We start from the raw sequence: 16,634 nt of genomic DNA, 5'->3' as shown, positions 1-16,634 counted from the left end.
TGTTGTTGTTGTTGTTGTTGTTTGCAGAGATGCAGATGGTTGTACACCATTTATGGCTGCAGTTCGTGGTCGTTCCTATAATGCTGGCCTCACTCTCTTTGCCACAGCCCAATGCCTTGCGACTACCCAAGGAACTAGTCCTCAAATAGATAGGAATATCTTGATGTCCATGCTGTATCCCAGTGATAGCCATCCTGATGCATCTCCTCTACACATGCTCTGCTGTAATGACACTTGCTCCTTTACTTGGACTGGAACAGAACACATCAATCAGGATATTTTTGAATGTCGCACTTGTGGTCTAGTTGGTTCTCTTTGCTGTTGTACAGAATGTGCTCGAGTGTGCCACAGGGGGCATGATTGCAAGTATGTCCTTCCTTTTAACAAAGAAAAACAGATAACTCATTTGTTTATGCTGGCCATTACTACGCTGTTGGCCCTTATTGTTCAAAACATGAATTATGCTACCTTCAACAGACAGTCTGGCCCCGGTTGTTCAAAAGTTGGATAGCACAATCCACCGGATAAATCACTGTTCAGGGGGGAAGCATTAGGGAAATTAATTGCACCATCCACTGGATAGAGAATTATCTGGTGGATAGCACTATCCAACTAACACTTACCCTAACCTTAACTAAGGGATGGGAATAAGAGATTATTAGTTAAGATTTTAAAGGTTTGCTTATAGTGGGAAGTGCACTTAGTGTATCCAGCTAGCTTACAGGCACTCCACTTAAATGAATAGAAACAAATAATACAAATAGAAAAACCCCAACTGGTAGGAGGCAACCAGGTGGTTATTTCAGTGATTTTGTTACCTCTGTGTCCTGTGTCCCTGACGCATAAAAATCCGCAAAGATGCAAAATAATTCACCGCATGCCTCCCGTTGGACGCAGACATCGATCGATTGATCTGAACATGTTTTTTGTAGAAGTATCCTGTTTGTTAAATTTCTGTGGCAGTTGTTATGGCTGTTGTTTAATGATGCATAATTTCTTCTAGCCTTTGTTATGCTTTAAAATAGAAGGACTATATTTTAATTTCAGTTTACTGCAATGCAGAGTTTTCGAGTCTGTGTTCAGATTATAAAACTGTCTGGTCACATAAAGGCCCAAGCATTTTCAATTTCGGACTCGTTTATTTTTTAAACTCGGACTCATTGGTTCTGGACTGGGACTCATGATTTTTCACAAGATGAGTCCCGGGACTCACTGTAACTATTTGTAACAAAATCACTGCTATTTACAAGGGTGGACGAGGGTTTGAAGTGGGGACAACTGCAAGCAAATCCAGCAAGTGGTAAGAGCGGGACTTGAACCCAGGACCGCCAGTTTGTGAGTCCGATGTCCTGATAACTTGACCACGCTGTCCCCCCTTCTAACCCATTTTCCTAGTCTGTTAATCCATTAAAATGTATCCTACTTTGTATTGAGGTTAAAGAGGACAGCACCTACTGCTTACTGTGACTGCTGGGAAAAATGCAAGTGTCGTGCCTTGGTTCCAGGCTCCCACGCAGCACGCATACAACTGCTTAAAAAACTTGTGTCAGAGACAAACTTGGTTACAAGACCAAATGGAAGGTAAGGGAAATTTAATGCTGTCGCTGCTCCCCTTGCCTTCCTTCTTTTTACTTGTCTCAGACAGTCTTTGTTATGACATATTGCAACATTGTAGTTACTGTCGTATTCTTACAAGCTGTTAAAATGTAAAATGTTATGTTGTAGTTGCTGTTAATTGTCAGTGCCATCCAGCTCTGACAGATATGCAGAAAAATGGAAACTTCCCAATAAAAAGAGGCGCCAAGTGCATTCAGTTTAGTTACGGTTGAAAAAATAGAAGTTATGCGTGTTTTAATAGACACTAATATCCGGCACATTCAGTTCTGTGAACATATTTGTTAGTACGAACTGCTTTGAGAAGGCTTGCTCCTAGGGCTTAGATAAAAACATATTCTGCTATAGATAGTATTTTTAAAAGTCCTTATAACGATTAAAGCTTTTACTTCACTTGCCTGTAATGTTCTTAACATTCATCAACAATAGTGTCAGTTTTAGAAAGGCATTTGTTATATTTTACAGGGGGGAACATTTATTACTCTTCTTGGCTCAAACAGTAGCTCGTCAAACAGTAGAACAGAGGCAATTCCGTCCCCACCGTACAGCTTCAGATTCTCGTCCAAAAGCCAAGTCCAAGACACTGGGAGCAAGTGGAACCACCCCTCCCCTCCCTGAACATGATTTGGATCCTCCAAGGTTTGCACGCAGGGCCCTGGAGTATGTTCTACAAGACTGGAGAGCTGTTAGTGCAATGATGAGAGATGGCTGCAGTGGTCCATCCTCAGGAGAAACAAGGTATGACATTTTATTGTAGTGTGCCCTCACAGGAGCACATTAGAAAGTGTATGTTTTGAAACTAACTAAAAGTCTACAGGTTTGCTCACAAATAATCGCCCTTGTAGATAAAGGTTAAATCATCAGCCAGACAACAAACAGATCACCAAATTTAAATTTGTAAATCCAAGTTGGGTGCTTTTCTAGATCAGCTGAAAGTAATATACGTGCTTTTGATTTAATAATACCTTTATAAGTTGAAAACAAAGGTAACGCTCGTAAATTTCGACTTCTTATTGAAGTGACTTCAGTGTATGGTAGCAGCAAAGTGTAGTTGATATGTGCCACTGCGCAATTGAATATTGAATTAAGCAATGAACAGTGATTGAGTGGGTCAGTTAATTGTTGATTTTTTGATATCCTGTGATCAGCAGCTTATCAGAGTTGGCCGCTGCAGGCTCAAGCCGGGTGCTGTTGGAACATGTAGATCGTTTGGCCAGCCAACCTGGTACTGTGCGATTAGATGCATTCACTCATTGTCTGGTGGCCAAGTGCGCACCTGAGGTAATATTTATTACTTTATTTGAAGCCTCGCTCTGTTGTGTGTCCCGCACCTTCGTCCTTCGTTTTTGTGTTTTGTTCAAATGTATTTTTTTCCCCTGGTCTTTTTTAGTATTGTAATCATGGTGAAAGCGACTAAATTAATAAATAAATAAATAAGTTAGTTCTTGGCAGGGTCACTGCAATAGCATGATACTATTTACTGTAGGCCTGCAATAATCCATCCTCCCACGAGAGAGAAACCACCACATTGGAAACTACGTCCCTTACTCTTTACGCGTGTATCTTACAGGTCAAAATGTCTTAACCTAGGTTGATTCTCAATTTCCTTTGTCTCCTAGGCCTGATTATTCGTGAATTAGGCCTAAGAAACAAAAGAAATTGAGAGTCAACTTAGATTAAAAAATCTTAACCTGAATGTAATTTTGACCTATAACAACATATATAAGGGAAAGTACTTACAGTTAAAATATGCAGTTAGTATACCGGAAATAATCTCGATTTGTTTAAACAGAGGCCGCGAGGAATCGCTGGGTTATGATGACCTTTTAGCTCTAAACAATGCCGAAAGCTCGCAAGTAAGAAATGGTTAGGGTGACGTAAACCAGAAAATGGCCGAAAGGACCGCTTGGTTTGAATTTGTGATATTAATTGTACAGTCATGCTTCGATACTATTTTGCGTTACGTGTCTGGTCAGTGACATTCTGTGATGCAGCTGTTTTGAAAATATCAGAGCAAAACTGAAATTTTCATTTCTTTGTCTTATTTTACTTTCTTAAACAAGAATCACAAACTCACCGACCACGAAAGAGAAAATCTCGTGTTTGAACGAAATTATGGAACGAAAGGCTGTAAGCTCGACACGAGTATATCATTAAAAAATCTTTGATTGGAAATGATTCAGATTTTTCAAACACAAGTTTGGCTTTGGGGTCGTGAATGTACGACTACGTCCAGAAGTAATTAGCTAGCTTATCATTAAACGATGGAAGATTACTATACCCTTCGAATAGAGGCTACATTATCGCAGTATGGGTAAAGCCGTGCGTAGCAGTCCTTTTCGCACGGCAGCTGGCACAGGGGTCCGTTTGCAAAAAAAACCATAAGAAACTTTTGTTTTCAAAAAACGTTGTGATTGGATAATCTTCTTCCAAGTGCCCCGGTTCAAGTAGTGGCACTGTTCTTTAGCTTAATCAGTTGCAATATCATGAATTTCAAACCTAAATTTCGAGTTGATTATCAAGCCTCTACTTGCCGGTCTACTAAAACAGAAACAGCTCTAAATCTCTTCCCAAAACTTCATACAATCCTACCTCTATAATACGGAGTCTTGTCTGATAGGCAGATCTGATCACCTAATGCAGCCAGGCACTTGGTTCCAAGGTGTTGAAAGCTAACAGGGTTATATATATTTTGTAGATACTTGATCCTCTTCTGCTGACACTGGTGACAGCAATAGAAAACTCAACTGATCCTCATAAATCAGAGGAGATGTACCTGGCTCGACGCTTCGTTCGGTCTGTTGCCAGAGTTTTTGTGGTGTTGGCTTCACAGATGGCCCCACCCAATGGGAAACGGAAAATGTAAGTCACTGCCGGCAGCTGTAAATAAATCATCAGCCTAACACAGACTATAAAGTAGTAAAATTACTCTTGGAATAGTATCTCAGTTGTCCAACTTCCCACATCAACTCATGTTCTGGGTCGGCGGAACGTTTGGAAGGTTTAAGGGTTCTAGTGTTAAGGATAGTATTGAATTAATCCCATGTAACCAAACCTAATGGTTCATGCATGGCTCAGTCTAGTCTCCTTTCAGCTCTTGTGTGGAATGTTCCGATCAGAAAGATCGTCACTTTAGGGCATTTTACAAATGAAATTGTTGCAATAATCATAACAAATAATAACTGTTGGAATTACAAGGATGGGACTTATTTGTTCCTGACGTATGGGTCATGCTTTCGTGTGCTGTCTTTGAGTTCCAATACCAGTTTTTTCGTTTGTTAATAATTTGTTAAGTTATTTGTTGTTTTTATTCCAAACAGAGGTGCTGTTCAACCACTGATGAAGTGCCGGCGTATATTTCAGTCTCTGTCTACTCTAGCTATTCCAGAGCTTGTTCAAGTAGCTGATGCATTACTGGCCCCAGTACGCTTGGGAATCTGTCTCCCAGCTCAGCCTTTCAGTCTTCTTTCTTCAACACTGGATGCCACTCAAGCCAGTGAAGACTTGTTTACAGTGGAACCATTGTCAATGCACAGACCTTCCACGCCTTCTTCAGTTGAGGAGGTTTCCTCACAAGAACTGAGACCCACTGTGCAGAGGGTGCGAAACCCCAGGCACAGCCGAAGAAGACCAGCGGTTACCATCCCTCGAGCCACACAGGAGCAGAGTGGGGTCCCTGTGGAAGGAGCTCCAGTTGAGGGTGAAGAAGTTGAGGTATTTATAACTGTTGGCTCACATTTTCTGTCTGCAGAAAAAGTCACAAAGTTGACTTGAAACAGGACCACAGGCCCTTACTTTAAAACGTTTACAACGTCCACCTTACATATTTAGGGTTGCCATCAAGCTCAAAGTTGCTGTTTTCATTTAAACTAAAGGTGCTTTGAGAGGACGTAACGCTGAAGTGGTTACGTTTCCTCCTTGGTTCAAATTTTGTTTCCTTTATTTTTCGGCATGGTAATTTATGGTAGTGAGTTCGAACAAAGGAAAATAATATCGATGACCAGCGATATAACTGTAGCACAACACTGAACTCCCTCGTGTCATTTGAAGGTTGTTGAAGGAGGAGAAATGGAATCTGAGAGTCACGGGGAGGAAGGAGGAGATGAAGAAGTTGAGAGTGGACCAGCTGGCAATGAATCTGATATGGATCTTGATTTACTGGCTGAGAGTGAAAGCGACAGTGAAGAAAGTCAGGTCAGAACAACACTCTGTAGTGCTACTCTTCATGTTTAAAGTGTTAATGTTTTCATTTGGTTTCTTAGCAAATAAAAGTTTGACGAATGAAGTTAAACAACAGGCATCATATCTCTGTTTCGCTTAGCAGCTGTTTACCTATCCAAAATCTACATCCTTAATGAGTTTTTGATTGCAATCTACAGTGATTATGGGATTCTTCGTTTGTCATAGATTTTGTTTTCTGTCAACTCTTTCGAGTACACTCTTGTGATTTTATCTGGAAACAGATGTAAGAAGTTTGCACTGTCATGACATGCATGACTACAAATTATCTGTCCTGTTTTCAGGTTGGCGAGGCCCATATAGTTGAAAATGTACGTCGTAATCGTGTACCTGGCTCACTGATTGGCTCAGATGGGAGTGCCGCCAGCATGCATGGTGAACACGTGGAGTTATACTCTGAAGAAGATTCTTCAACTGGGGAAGAAGAGGAGGAGGAGGAGGATGAAGATGAGGAAGAGGTGATGGAACATGGAGCCGAACATGATGCATCCCAGCCAACAGCCGAGAGTTTAGATAACAGACCTCCAACAGCAGGTATGCGATTCAGTTACGGGATACGCTAAATTATTTCACAGCATCATATATCACAGATGAAATCTTACCTGTTTACTTCGTTTTAGGTGCTGATCGAAATTCCACTCCTCATGCAATGCAGTGGGCCATCCGTGCAAACACACAGTCAAGACCATCAGCTCCCCAAACAACAGGAGGCGGCGGTGGATCAGGCTTCATCTATGTTGACTCAGCATCGCTTAGACGAGGTGGCAGTAATGCAGCCGCTGCGGCTAGCACTGGAACGAGTGACTTGGGACCTGGGACGAGCGGTCCTCATAGTATGAGTAGCTCTGCAAGTGCACTGGCACGAGCTTTTGGAATTGTTGTTAGGGAGGTGGGTTCTACTATTATTTGTGATTGCATCCGAGAGAAGAACCGTTAACGAGGGCTACTAATCATGCAGCTTATTCCTATTTTAGTACAAATGTAAATGGTGTGGTCGTCTGGTTTAACTGGATCATGAAGGATGTCTCCTGGACGATCATACTCAACCTACTTATGAAATGGAAATACTGTTGGTGACGTTGTGGGCCACAGTTATGATATGATGTTGTACAATTTAATGGCTAGAATCGATTTTTACTGTTTTATTTGTCACTCTGCTTCCTTCCTGTGCAGATTATTTCAATTTCAATTGTCTGTTTTCTCTCTCAGCATAAGCTCTACTTAAAGCCGTGACAATCCACTTTTTTTGAAGTTATCATAAGTGGAAATACTTACTTACCATCTGTCTTGTTTTGCAGGTGACAGATCTTCTCAATAGTGCCTATAATCCATCAGTCCTTCCAGCTGATTGTCTCTCCCCCAGTCCTCTATCATTATCCGAGATAAGCACATTAATAGATCAACAACTGCAGGCTTCTTGGAACTGGTTAGCTATAGTGTTGGATTGTACTGAGGCACAACTGCGATTTGGCTCGTCATTGTCTGCCGCTACAACTGATTCTTCTCAGCCTTCTCACACAAATCCCAAGCCCAGTAAAGACAGGCGAAACCGAGAAGATACCTCAAATATGAGAGCTTTAGAAAACAAAAGAAAAAGATCTGCTGTTAGGAGGTAAGGAGGCAAAGGATAAGATTTAGGTTTTCAATTTCTAGATCTTTTCAACATTACGACACAAATGTGTAAGGTAAAACATATTTCTCAAAATTTTCATAGTTGTTGATGCGAAATCCCAGCAGTAAGAGATAAATATGACATGAAATAAATAGGTCTTAATCCTTTTGCAGCTTCATATAGCACGGGAAACTTTTTTATAACAAAGCCAATAAGATGTTTGTGATGTTTCTTTAAAACAGACGACACGGTGGTACTGGTGGTAGCCTTGATACCGGTCGACAGGATTTCCTGGTGTATGTACTTTCCCTTTTGAGAGGTCATTCCAATGAACATGGAGCCTCCTTACCTCAAATGGATGTCTCGTCATTGCCACACGTGGCGTATGTTTTAGACGCTCTGGTATACTACGTAAGAAATAACCCTAACGCCAGCACGCAAGTTAAACAATCAAGTGTTGAGAAGACTGCGGCAGCTGCAGCAGCTGATGCAGTGACTGAAGATGAAGGAGGTGATGATGTTGATGATGAAGATAGTGCTAGTTTTAAAAGAGATGCAGAGGAATATGATGATGATACTGATCATGTTGAAGATGAACCCATGCCTACACCTAACACACCAGGGCATTTACACAGGTACGAGGAACGCAAGGGAAACAGTATTTAACGGCTCTTGATTAAACAAACACCCTCTATTGAGCCGCCGTAGTCCCGTTTTTTTCGCCCGTGCAAATTAATGCTCTCTGCATCTAGCGGTCAGTTAGCAAGTCAACAACATTTTACCATGGTCTGCACTCTTGTCAACGATATAAATGACGTCAAAACGTTTAAAACTTTGGTGGAATGGTTTCGCTGAAAAGTTTTGAACATTTTGAAGTCGTTTGTATGGCAGATAAGGGCGTAGGCCGTGGAACATTATTGTAGATTGGTGAAGTAGACGGTGGAAAATTGTTGTCTTTGTGTTAATTAGAGGTCGCGGCCACGTTCTAGAAGTCTTAGAAGTCTTTCTTTGTTATCTTAAATGCACAAGGGGCCACACTTTAGCGGAAACAAAAAGTCAAATGTCATTGTAAAGTAGGCAGTATTTTATTGCATTATAAGGGCGAAAACGTCAGCCCCATGTGGCCGAGTAGCTTGCAAACGCAGACGTATTTCCTACTGTCGCTCGGAGAATAAGCCACCGCTAGAAATAACGTGTACGTTTTCATTCAAGCGCCTGAGCGCCAAATGATTTGGGTCACTTTCGTTATTTCATTCCACCAATTACAGCAAATGAAAATAACGTTGAGAAAATGGCTTTTATACTTGTCTGCAGCTTCTTTGTGCGAACTGACTCCACCACGGTACTAGGGTGTACCCCACCAGACCCCTACCAGGCCCCTGTAGAGGAAGCTCTGCCACTCGCCTGTCAGCCTCATCTGCTTCATCCCGGAGCACGCAGGGAGCACATGTTTGGTACTGTTCATGAACACTTTTCTGGTCCTGGAGCTGCGGCTCAAGTCAACAGCATGGCTTTGAGTTCATCTGCTGCAAGACAAGTCAAGTCTAACTCTGAAGTAGGACAACAAAGCGCCTTTTCAAACCAAACCAATGCCGGTGAGAAAGTACAAGGAATAACGCCTTACCAACAAAACCATAATTCTCATCATGTTTATAGTAACTTTCGGTGTATTATTTTTGCCTTTTTTTTATCTTTTATATATGTATATCTACTTAGTCTTTAAGTGTGACTTTATTTAGTAACTAATTTAACATGTTTCTATAGCAGCGAACCAAAACACATACATTATCCTTTCCTCGTGATCCGACAAGATCTTACACATACTACTGGAGCTATACCAGCATGGATGAAACAGCTGTCCATGGCATGTTTCTGCATCCCACCTTCATCTTTATTGCTTCGCCGTTGTTTAAATAAATGTGAATATATTTTACCACCGTTAACAGAAGATATCCTATCCTTTCTATCTTTCATTGTAGCCGCCACCAACAGCTCCTCAGATGATCCTGTAACGTCATCTGCTGCTGAATCCACATCTAGATCAATGATGCCCGTTATATGTAACGGAACTTCTGCAAACTCGCTGTTAGGCCGGTGGCGTCTTTGTGTTGAGATGTTTGGTCAAGCTTTCCTTGAAGATGTTGGCAGTGAACCATGCTCTGTATTGAATGAGTTAGGAAGGTTTGATGTAAAAGAAACCAAGTTCCGAAGAGAGATGGAGCGTCTGAGAAACTCCACCCAAAGAGATCTGACATTAGAGGTCATTTTTCCTTCCCCTTGTGGATTTTTCTCTTTTTCCTGAACATCAGGATAAACCAGTCTTTCATTACTAACTTTATGTTTTTGTTTTGTTCTAGGTTGAGCGCGACCGTTTAACATTAATTCAACAAACTATTCGGCAGCTTAACACCCAGTTTGGTCGACGTGGTCCTAGATCTCGCCCCATGACTATTCATCGTGTCAAAGTCACGTTCAAGGATGAACCGGGCGAGGGGACTGGGGTGGCAAGGAGCTTTTACACAGCAGTTGGAGAGGCCTTTTTATCTGGAGAAAAACTTCCTTCACTCGACACAAGCACAAGTAAGTCATATCGTACTTTGCATCGTGATTCTCACTTGTTAGAGTTCTTTTTCTTTCTCTTTTCTGTTCCACTATGTTAACGTATAAACTCGCAAAGCTCTTCAGTAAACGTAAGTCGAAAAATAATCACTCTTACAGACTAAGATTACCTAATTTGAGGATGCGAGTAGTCATGGTGGACGTTTGGCCATTCGATCAATCAGAAGCGAGCATTCAATCTACGGCAAAACATTCGTAAACAGATGTAGGGTTAATTGCTCTTTTCAATCTTGTAATGTGTTTCCTTTTTATTTGCGCGCGGCTCCAACTTCCCAAAATATCATGTTTGTGTTATTTTAATAGGCATAGTCCAGCGAATTCGTCGCGCTACGAGTTACCGTTACAAACGTGATCGTGAAGGGAGAAGACAGCTGTCAGCTGATGCACGGCCATTTCACTTCAGTGGCAGCAGTAGCAGCAGTGCTGATGGTGATGATGGTGACTCGTTACCTTATCACCGACAGTCGTTAGGAGAGAGACTTTATCCACGTGTTCATTCCTTACAGCCTGTGAGTACACACCATCTATCAATGGTCTTCATATTGAATGTTGAGAACGGGGATTGATTTACAAAGGGGAACCAGAAACTCCGATTTCCTTTTGGAAAGCTTCAGAAGTTTTATTTTCTCTTTAGTCTCCTAATTAGAGGTTCCTTCTCTCACGTGGATATATGTACTGGGTGGTTGGTCTTAATGATACACACCCCCGTTGTTTGTTTGTTTGTTTGTTAGTTTGTATGGCACATTTGCCAAAGTTGCGTCATGTAGTAACCATTGTAACGCAAGAGGAAGACATAATTTTTTCAGGCGTTCATTGGTAATTCTTGCTGTTGAATGAAACGTATAATTCTCATCTAATTTGAACGTCACAACGTACGAACAATGAGCCAAAGAGAGAATTGAAGCATAACAAATGCACCTACCCTTCCAGTCTTGGTCAGAATATTTTGCTGTTTTTTTTTTATGTGTGACCCCAGTCCCTTGCAAGCAAGATCACTGGCATGCTGTTAGAACTTTCCCCTGCCCAGTTACTGTTACTGTTAGCAAGTGAAGACACCTTGAGGCAAAGAGTAGAAGAAGCTGTAGAACTTCTTCTTGTATCTGGCAAGTAAGTGTTATATTCCATTCTGTTATCCTGATTAGTAATAAGCTCTAATTCCTCACTGTGATTAGGGAACTGAGCTCAGTTGTTGCGCCAGTCCAGAAGTAAGTTGAGTGACGCGTGTTACATATAAACATAGTAAATGGCCATGCGCGGTGGCTCAAAAAGAAGAAGTGCCGGCCCAACCTGTGTTTGTGAAGTCATAGGTTCGATTCCTGTTGGGATCGCCTATATCCCTGTCGTAAACAGCTGTTATGGTACTGCAATAGAATATTGACAACTTTGCTTCATACCTATTAGATGAACCCGACGCAGCTAAGATCACTTTGACGGACATTGTACCCACAGAGACTCTAAACAGCCCTTACTCTTGACATGCGGGTTACAACCAGGAACTTAGTTTGCTAAGATATTAATTTTCCTCTCAGAAAACATAACAGTGAAGGCGAGGATGACACATCCAGCTCTGTGGTGGACCTTGATGATCCTGAGGATGATAGCTCTCCGTTATTTTATCAACCAGGCAAAACTGGTTTCTACTCTCCACTCCCTGGCAAGTGTACAGAGGAGAGACTTAACTGCTTCAGAAATGTCGGCAGGTAAGTGGATGCTCATCGTACTGGATCGGGCCCCAGTTGCTCAAACGTTGGATAGCGCTATCCACCGGATAAAAGTTACGGAAACTAATTGTGTTAACCACAAGTAAGAGATCTCTCCAGTGGATAGAGCTATCCACTGGATAAATCTCTATCTAGGGAATAACTCAATCGGTTTCCCTGGTACGTATTCACTAGTTAGAGATTTATCCAGTGTATAGCACTGTCCACCTTTTGAACTGCTGGGGCTAAGTTAAACTTAGTGAAACAACTTTCTATTTCAAGTGCTGAAGCCATTTATAGATTATTTGTTCCTAAGATGTGTTAATGAATACGTTTAGTTTCTGAATAAAGATTCACGATTTCATGTCTTTCCTGATGATATTGATAGCGGGTGAATAACTCTTATTCGCACTTTTTATGTTTACAACGACGCGTGGATCGCTTATTTTGTTCATTTATTTTCAGGATCATGGGATTATGTCTTCTACAAAATGAACTATGCCCAATCAACCTCAACAGACATGTCATCAAGCACATCCTTTCCAGACGGGTATGTAGCGTGTCATATCAAATCCCTAGCTGTATAGACTAAGTTGTTGTTGTTGTTGTTGTTGTTGTTGTTGATGATGATGATGATGATGATGTACTCACTGTTTGTCTTTTCTTTGGCCAAGGGCCAACAGTTAATGTTAGAAATCAGCGCAACTTACAGATAAGCTAGGTATCTGTAGATTGCGCGCGAAATGCATGGTTTCCAAGAGCAATGCCAAACTGTGTTCCACGCGATCATCCTTGATTATATGAGATATCGCAAAAAACCTCACCAAATAATTCACTTATATTTGAGCTCCTCAATGTTTCTTAGATCGGTTGGCACGATCTGGCCTTTTTTGACCCTATGCTGTATGAAAGCCTACGAAAGTTGATTATGGAAGCGTCATCTCCAAATGCTGTAGACTCATTCAAGAGCCTCGACCTAACATTTAGTGTGCAGATGACAGCTGAAGAAGGCGATGGTCAAGTAGAGTTGGTAAAAGGCGGGAAAAACATTGCGGTATGTCCGTCCAATGTCCATGACTATGTGCGCCTTTATGCTGAGCAGAGGATGCTGGGAAGCAACGCAAAAGTTCTTCAGGTAGGAAACTGGATCACCCACTTTAATCTCCAGCCTTGACCCTTGTTGCGGTTCATTGCACCTCTTTAATCTATAATAACTACCAGTTTATCTACTAATGGAAAAAAAAATAAAAAAGCACGACAACAACCACTTTTATTTTCATCTTAGAGTACATTGACATCCCCGATAAAAGCGAACGCTTGCACTGTCGTAAAACTACATGGAAAAGGGGAGGTTTAATGTTGTGGTTCAATTTTATGCTTGATTCAAGTTTAATTTTCCTATTTTTTTCGGTATAGTAATTTATGATAACTATAGAGCTTGAAACATAAAAAAGGAAAATTTGAACAAGGGAAAGATTCAACAGAAACACAAATAGTAGCAAATTGTCTTTTTTGCGCTCATGCGTTTTACTCAAGGAAACTCTGTTGTGAGTTAGCGCTACACTTTTGCGAGAGTAAGAAATACCTGAACTCAGCAGGTGTGTTGTTTTGCAGGCACTTCGTAGTGGTGTGTTGGATGTGGTTCCTTTAACAGCATTTGACAATCTAACAGCTGAAGATTTTCGCCTTCTTTTGAATGGATGCGGTGAAGTCAACGTACAACAGCTGACGAGTTACACTTCATTTAATGACGAAACAGGAGGTTTGTTACACGTCTACACGCAAGCCGTTTGTTCTGTTGATATGTTTTGAAAAATTGCATTCACTTCCTTTTACCCCTGCTGTAATTTAAAATGAAATCGATGCATTATATTTGCTGTTTCTTTCTTTTCATAGGGGCTGGAGCTGAAAAGCTGCTCAAATTTAAGAAGTGGTTCTGGTCAATAGTTGAGAAAATGACCAGTGCTGATAGACAGGACTTGGTAAGCACCACACCTTTGTTTAAGCAGTTTGGTGCTATCTCTAATCATAATTAGAATGGTCTAACAGTTGATTTGTTTCATGTACTTTTGAATCATCTGAGACGTTAATAGTAGCCTTCACTAAGAAATGCACAGATAGATGTAGTAAAGTGACGGCGCACTGTTAAATTAAGCTTTGAAGTGCATTGTTTAAAATCTCAAAATCTTAGCTATTACCACAAAAAGTAAATATGCAAGTTTAGTTCTTTTCCAGGACCTTAGTCGTAATTTACATAGAAAACCACTGAGTGAGTGACAGTTTGTGTTACTGTACCTTCTTTTTAATGTTCCTTTCTTTCTTTCTTTGAAGGTGTACTTTTGGACTTCAAGCCCGGCGTTGCCTGCAAGCGAGGAGGGTTTTCAGCCTAAACCTTCAGTGACAGTCAAACCAGCGCATGATCATCAGTTACCTACAGCAAACACATGTATTTCTCGACTCTACATTCCACTGTATTCTTCTCGTGCAATTCTCAAAAGCAAACTGCTATTGGCCATTAAGACTAAAACCTTTGGATTCGTTTAGAAGAAGATAAAGAGAGAGAGTGCTGATATTCTCAACTATGCAGACGAGTTTAAGCTTTTTGATCATTTCTTAGGACATGTCTCTGCTTTTATATATCGTGATCTGCGCAATTTTTGTTTTGTAAATTAAGGCTACTATGCCGTGCGTGTCGTTGTTGGGTAGTATTATTTTGTACCAAATTCCTTATTACTTTTGTAAACCTTAATAGCAATTCGTTTGATTGCTAATCAGCTGTAGAGTATCAGATTCCGGGTATGACAATTAACGAGCTCTACGTCTGAAAGCCATTGACCTCATATTGTCGCGGAAACCTGAAAGTCTTGTCCATGTGGCAAGTAATAATATCGACTACAACAAAACAAAAAGAACTTTTTATCCACAAATAATACATGTATTTCGTACTGAACCGCAAATATGTGTATCTGCAGACATTGCAAGAAAAAAAGTAAGAAAAAACGTGTATAGAGAGGGGGAACTTTCAAATTCGATGTTTAGACTGCAGCTGTATATGCGTGATTAATCAGTTATTTCAATATTGTATAAATGGCAGGGAGTGTCAACATGGTCATCCTTCAGCAAGAAAAACTCTAAGAGTTGTCGATGAATTGTTTTTTTTAGTTTATATTTGCGTAATAAATTAAACGATGAAAGTTTCACTTTTTGGTGTCAGTACAAAAAAACGACTTATTCCGTTGCTGTGTTGGCTAATATTGAATGGAAAAGGTGCCAGCCTTGAAAATGTATTGTTGTAATGGTTTGTACTACAGGCGAGAGTGAATAAACTGGAGATATTTGACTGACAGGAGATTTCTTGTTAGTAGTATAGGGCGCGTCGAATTATCCACCCTTTTTTGCGGGGCAATCTTGGTAATTTGTAGGGGGAATACATCAACATAACGTCTCCTACTATTTTGGTTGGTTTAACCGGTTTGACAAGTTTTAGATCGTTCCAGTTTTTGCGTGTGTGTACGTCACTTCCTTGTTCGGTATTTCGGTTATGATATCACCCGTGACTTAAATGTTCCAGTTCCGGTTCAGTGATTTTCGGCGCCAAAATTATGCATATTAATGAAGGCAAATGTATCAATTTAGGGTCAGCTTAAGATCGATATTAGAAAGCTCAAGCATCCACGACGACAACGAAAACGTCAAAAAGCAATAAGTTTTAGGAACAAAACAACGGCTCTGCACGTGCATCACCTTTTTTAGTACATTTCTTTGACGTCCACAACACAGCCTTATATGTATACCCCTGGTATGACTACCCATGGACCTGTTGTTTCTCGTGCCGTCAAAATATTTATTTCAGCCTTCTTCGCGGGCTCATTCGTCAGAAATGACATTTTTGATATTCTGGCGAGTCCACCACGCGCCTGTCGCTATTTCTCCGATCATGCAGCTGTACATTGTCATGTTGCCATAAGTAAGCCTTCATTTCAGACTAGGATAATAAAGTTTAGGAAAACTAAATCCTTGGACGCTGAGAGCCTATCGAACGATGTAGTACTTACAGGGCTATGTGATCGAGGTAATAGCGATCCCATCACCCCACTGGACTTGGATGTACTTGTTGAGGATTACACGACCACACTCTCTCAAGTTCTTGATCGTCACGCACCTTTAAAAACCAAAACAGTGCGGGCTAGGCCCAAGGTACCCTGGTATACCAGTGAGATAGCCAAGGCAAAAAGGCGACGCCGGAAAGCAGAACGGAGATGGAGAAGAACACGATCACAGGAAGATTTGTTGGCATTCAAGAAACTCAAGAACCACGTTACTTATTTAAGTACACGGGCTAAGCGTGCTTTCTACTCAGACTTTGTGAACGACAATAGTGAAAACCAAGGAAAGCTATTCAGGGCCACTCGATCATTGTTACTTCCTAGGAATGAGTTGTGTTTTCCAGAATACACGGACAACTCAATCTTAGCCAACGATATCGGGCGGTTTTTCGACCGTAAGATTGCAAAGATTCGGGCAGAGCTTGATGCGTGTACTCTTCATCCTGGGGCGGTGGCTGAGGATAAAGTGTTTACAGGCGATAGGAAACTTGATCATTTCAATACGTATTCTGTGGAAGATATAAGGAAGCTGGTCAGTAGATCATCGAAGAAAAGCTGTCAACTTGATCCTATGCCGACCAATTTAGTAGTCGGCATGTCCGATATGCTTCTCCCCATCATCACTAATGTCGTGAATTCTTCACTTTCCTTGGGACACTTTCCATCTGATTGGAAAACGGCCCTTGTGGATCCAAGACTGAAGAAGACCAAGCAAGGGACTTCCTTATCCAATTTAAGACCTGT

At 41.1% G+C, this 16,634-nt stretch overlaps 3 protein-coding genes across 5 annotated transcripts in view; all 3 read left to right on the top strand.

The window, feature by feature from the left end:
• LOC140945678 (E3 ubiquitin-protein ligase UBR5-like) overlaps nt 1–15,128 on the top strand; it is a 30,168-nt gene extending 15,040 nt beyond the window's left edge. For 2 of the 3 annotated variants that reach the window (XM_073394705.1, XM_073394703.1), the window contains exons 25-46: nt 28–366; nt 1,435–1,581; nt 2,080–2,352; nt 2,763–2,895; nt 4,313–4,476; nt 4,935–5,328; nt 5,665–5,808; nt 6,138–6,387; nt 6,474–6,742; nt 7,152–7,465; nt 7,708–8,100; nt 8,780–9,060; nt 9,445–9,725; nt 9,823–10,045; nt 10,388–10,593; nt 11,061–11,191; nt 11,614–11,784; nt 12,250–12,334; nt 12,650–12,919; nt 13,399–13,546; nt 13,681–13,766; nt 14,116–15,128. In XM_073394705.1, coding sequence (XP_073250806.1) covers nt 28–366; nt 1,435–1,581; nt 2,080–2,352; nt 2,763–2,895; nt 4,313–4,476; nt 4,935–5,328; nt 5,665–5,808; nt 6,138–6,387; nt 6,474–6,742; nt 7,152–7,465; nt 7,708–8,100; nt 8,780–9,060; nt 9,445–9,725; nt 9,823–10,045; nt 10,388–10,593; nt 11,061–11,191; nt 11,614–11,784; nt 12,250–12,334; nt 12,650–12,919; nt 13,399–13,546; nt 13,681–13,766; nt 14,116–14,328 — 4,915 coding nt within the window. In that variant the 3' untranslated portion in view covers nt 14,329–15,128. The remainder of the gene's footprint in view (nt 1–27; nt 367–1,434; nt 1,582–2,079; nt 2,353–2,762; nt 2,896–4,312; nt 4,477–4,934; nt 5,329–5,664; nt 5,809–6,137; nt 6,388–6,473; nt 6,743–7,151; nt 7,466–7,707; nt 8,101–8,779; nt 9,061–9,444; nt 9,726–9,822; nt 10,046–10,387; nt 10,594–11,060; nt 11,192–11,613; nt 11,785–12,249; nt 12,335–12,649; nt 12,920–13,398; nt 13,547–13,680; nt 13,767–14,115) is intronic. The other variant, XM_073394704.1, reaches the window with a different exon arrangement.
• Nucleotides 1–16,634, top strand: part of LOC140945685 (uncharacterized) — a 94,917-nt gene that overhangs the window by 5,650 nt on the left and 72,633 nt on the right. The window lies entirely within an intron of this gene.
• LOC140946686 (uncharacterized) overlaps nt 14,718–16,634 on the top strand; it is a 3,377-nt gene continuing 1,460 nt past the window's right edge. The window contains exons 1-2 of the mRNA XM_073395795.1: nt 14,718–14,773; nt 15,663–16,634. The exon at nt 15,663–16,634 is cut by the window's right edge and continues 1,460 nt beyond it. Coding sequence (XP_073251896.1) covers nt 14,718–14,773; nt 15,663–16,634 — 1,028 coding nt within the window. The remainder of the gene's footprint in view (nt 14,774–15,662) is intronic.

This window comes from Porites lutea, chromosome 8 (assembly GCF_958299795.1).
Source record: "Porites lutea chromosome 8, jaPorLute2.1, whole genome shotgun sequence".
Taxonomy (NCBI): Eukaryota; Metazoa; Cnidaria; class Anthozoa; order Scleractinia; family Poritidae; genus Porites; species Porites lutea.
Note: the sequence above shows the minus strand (reverse complement) of the source record. Positions and strands in the feature narration are given on the sequence as shown.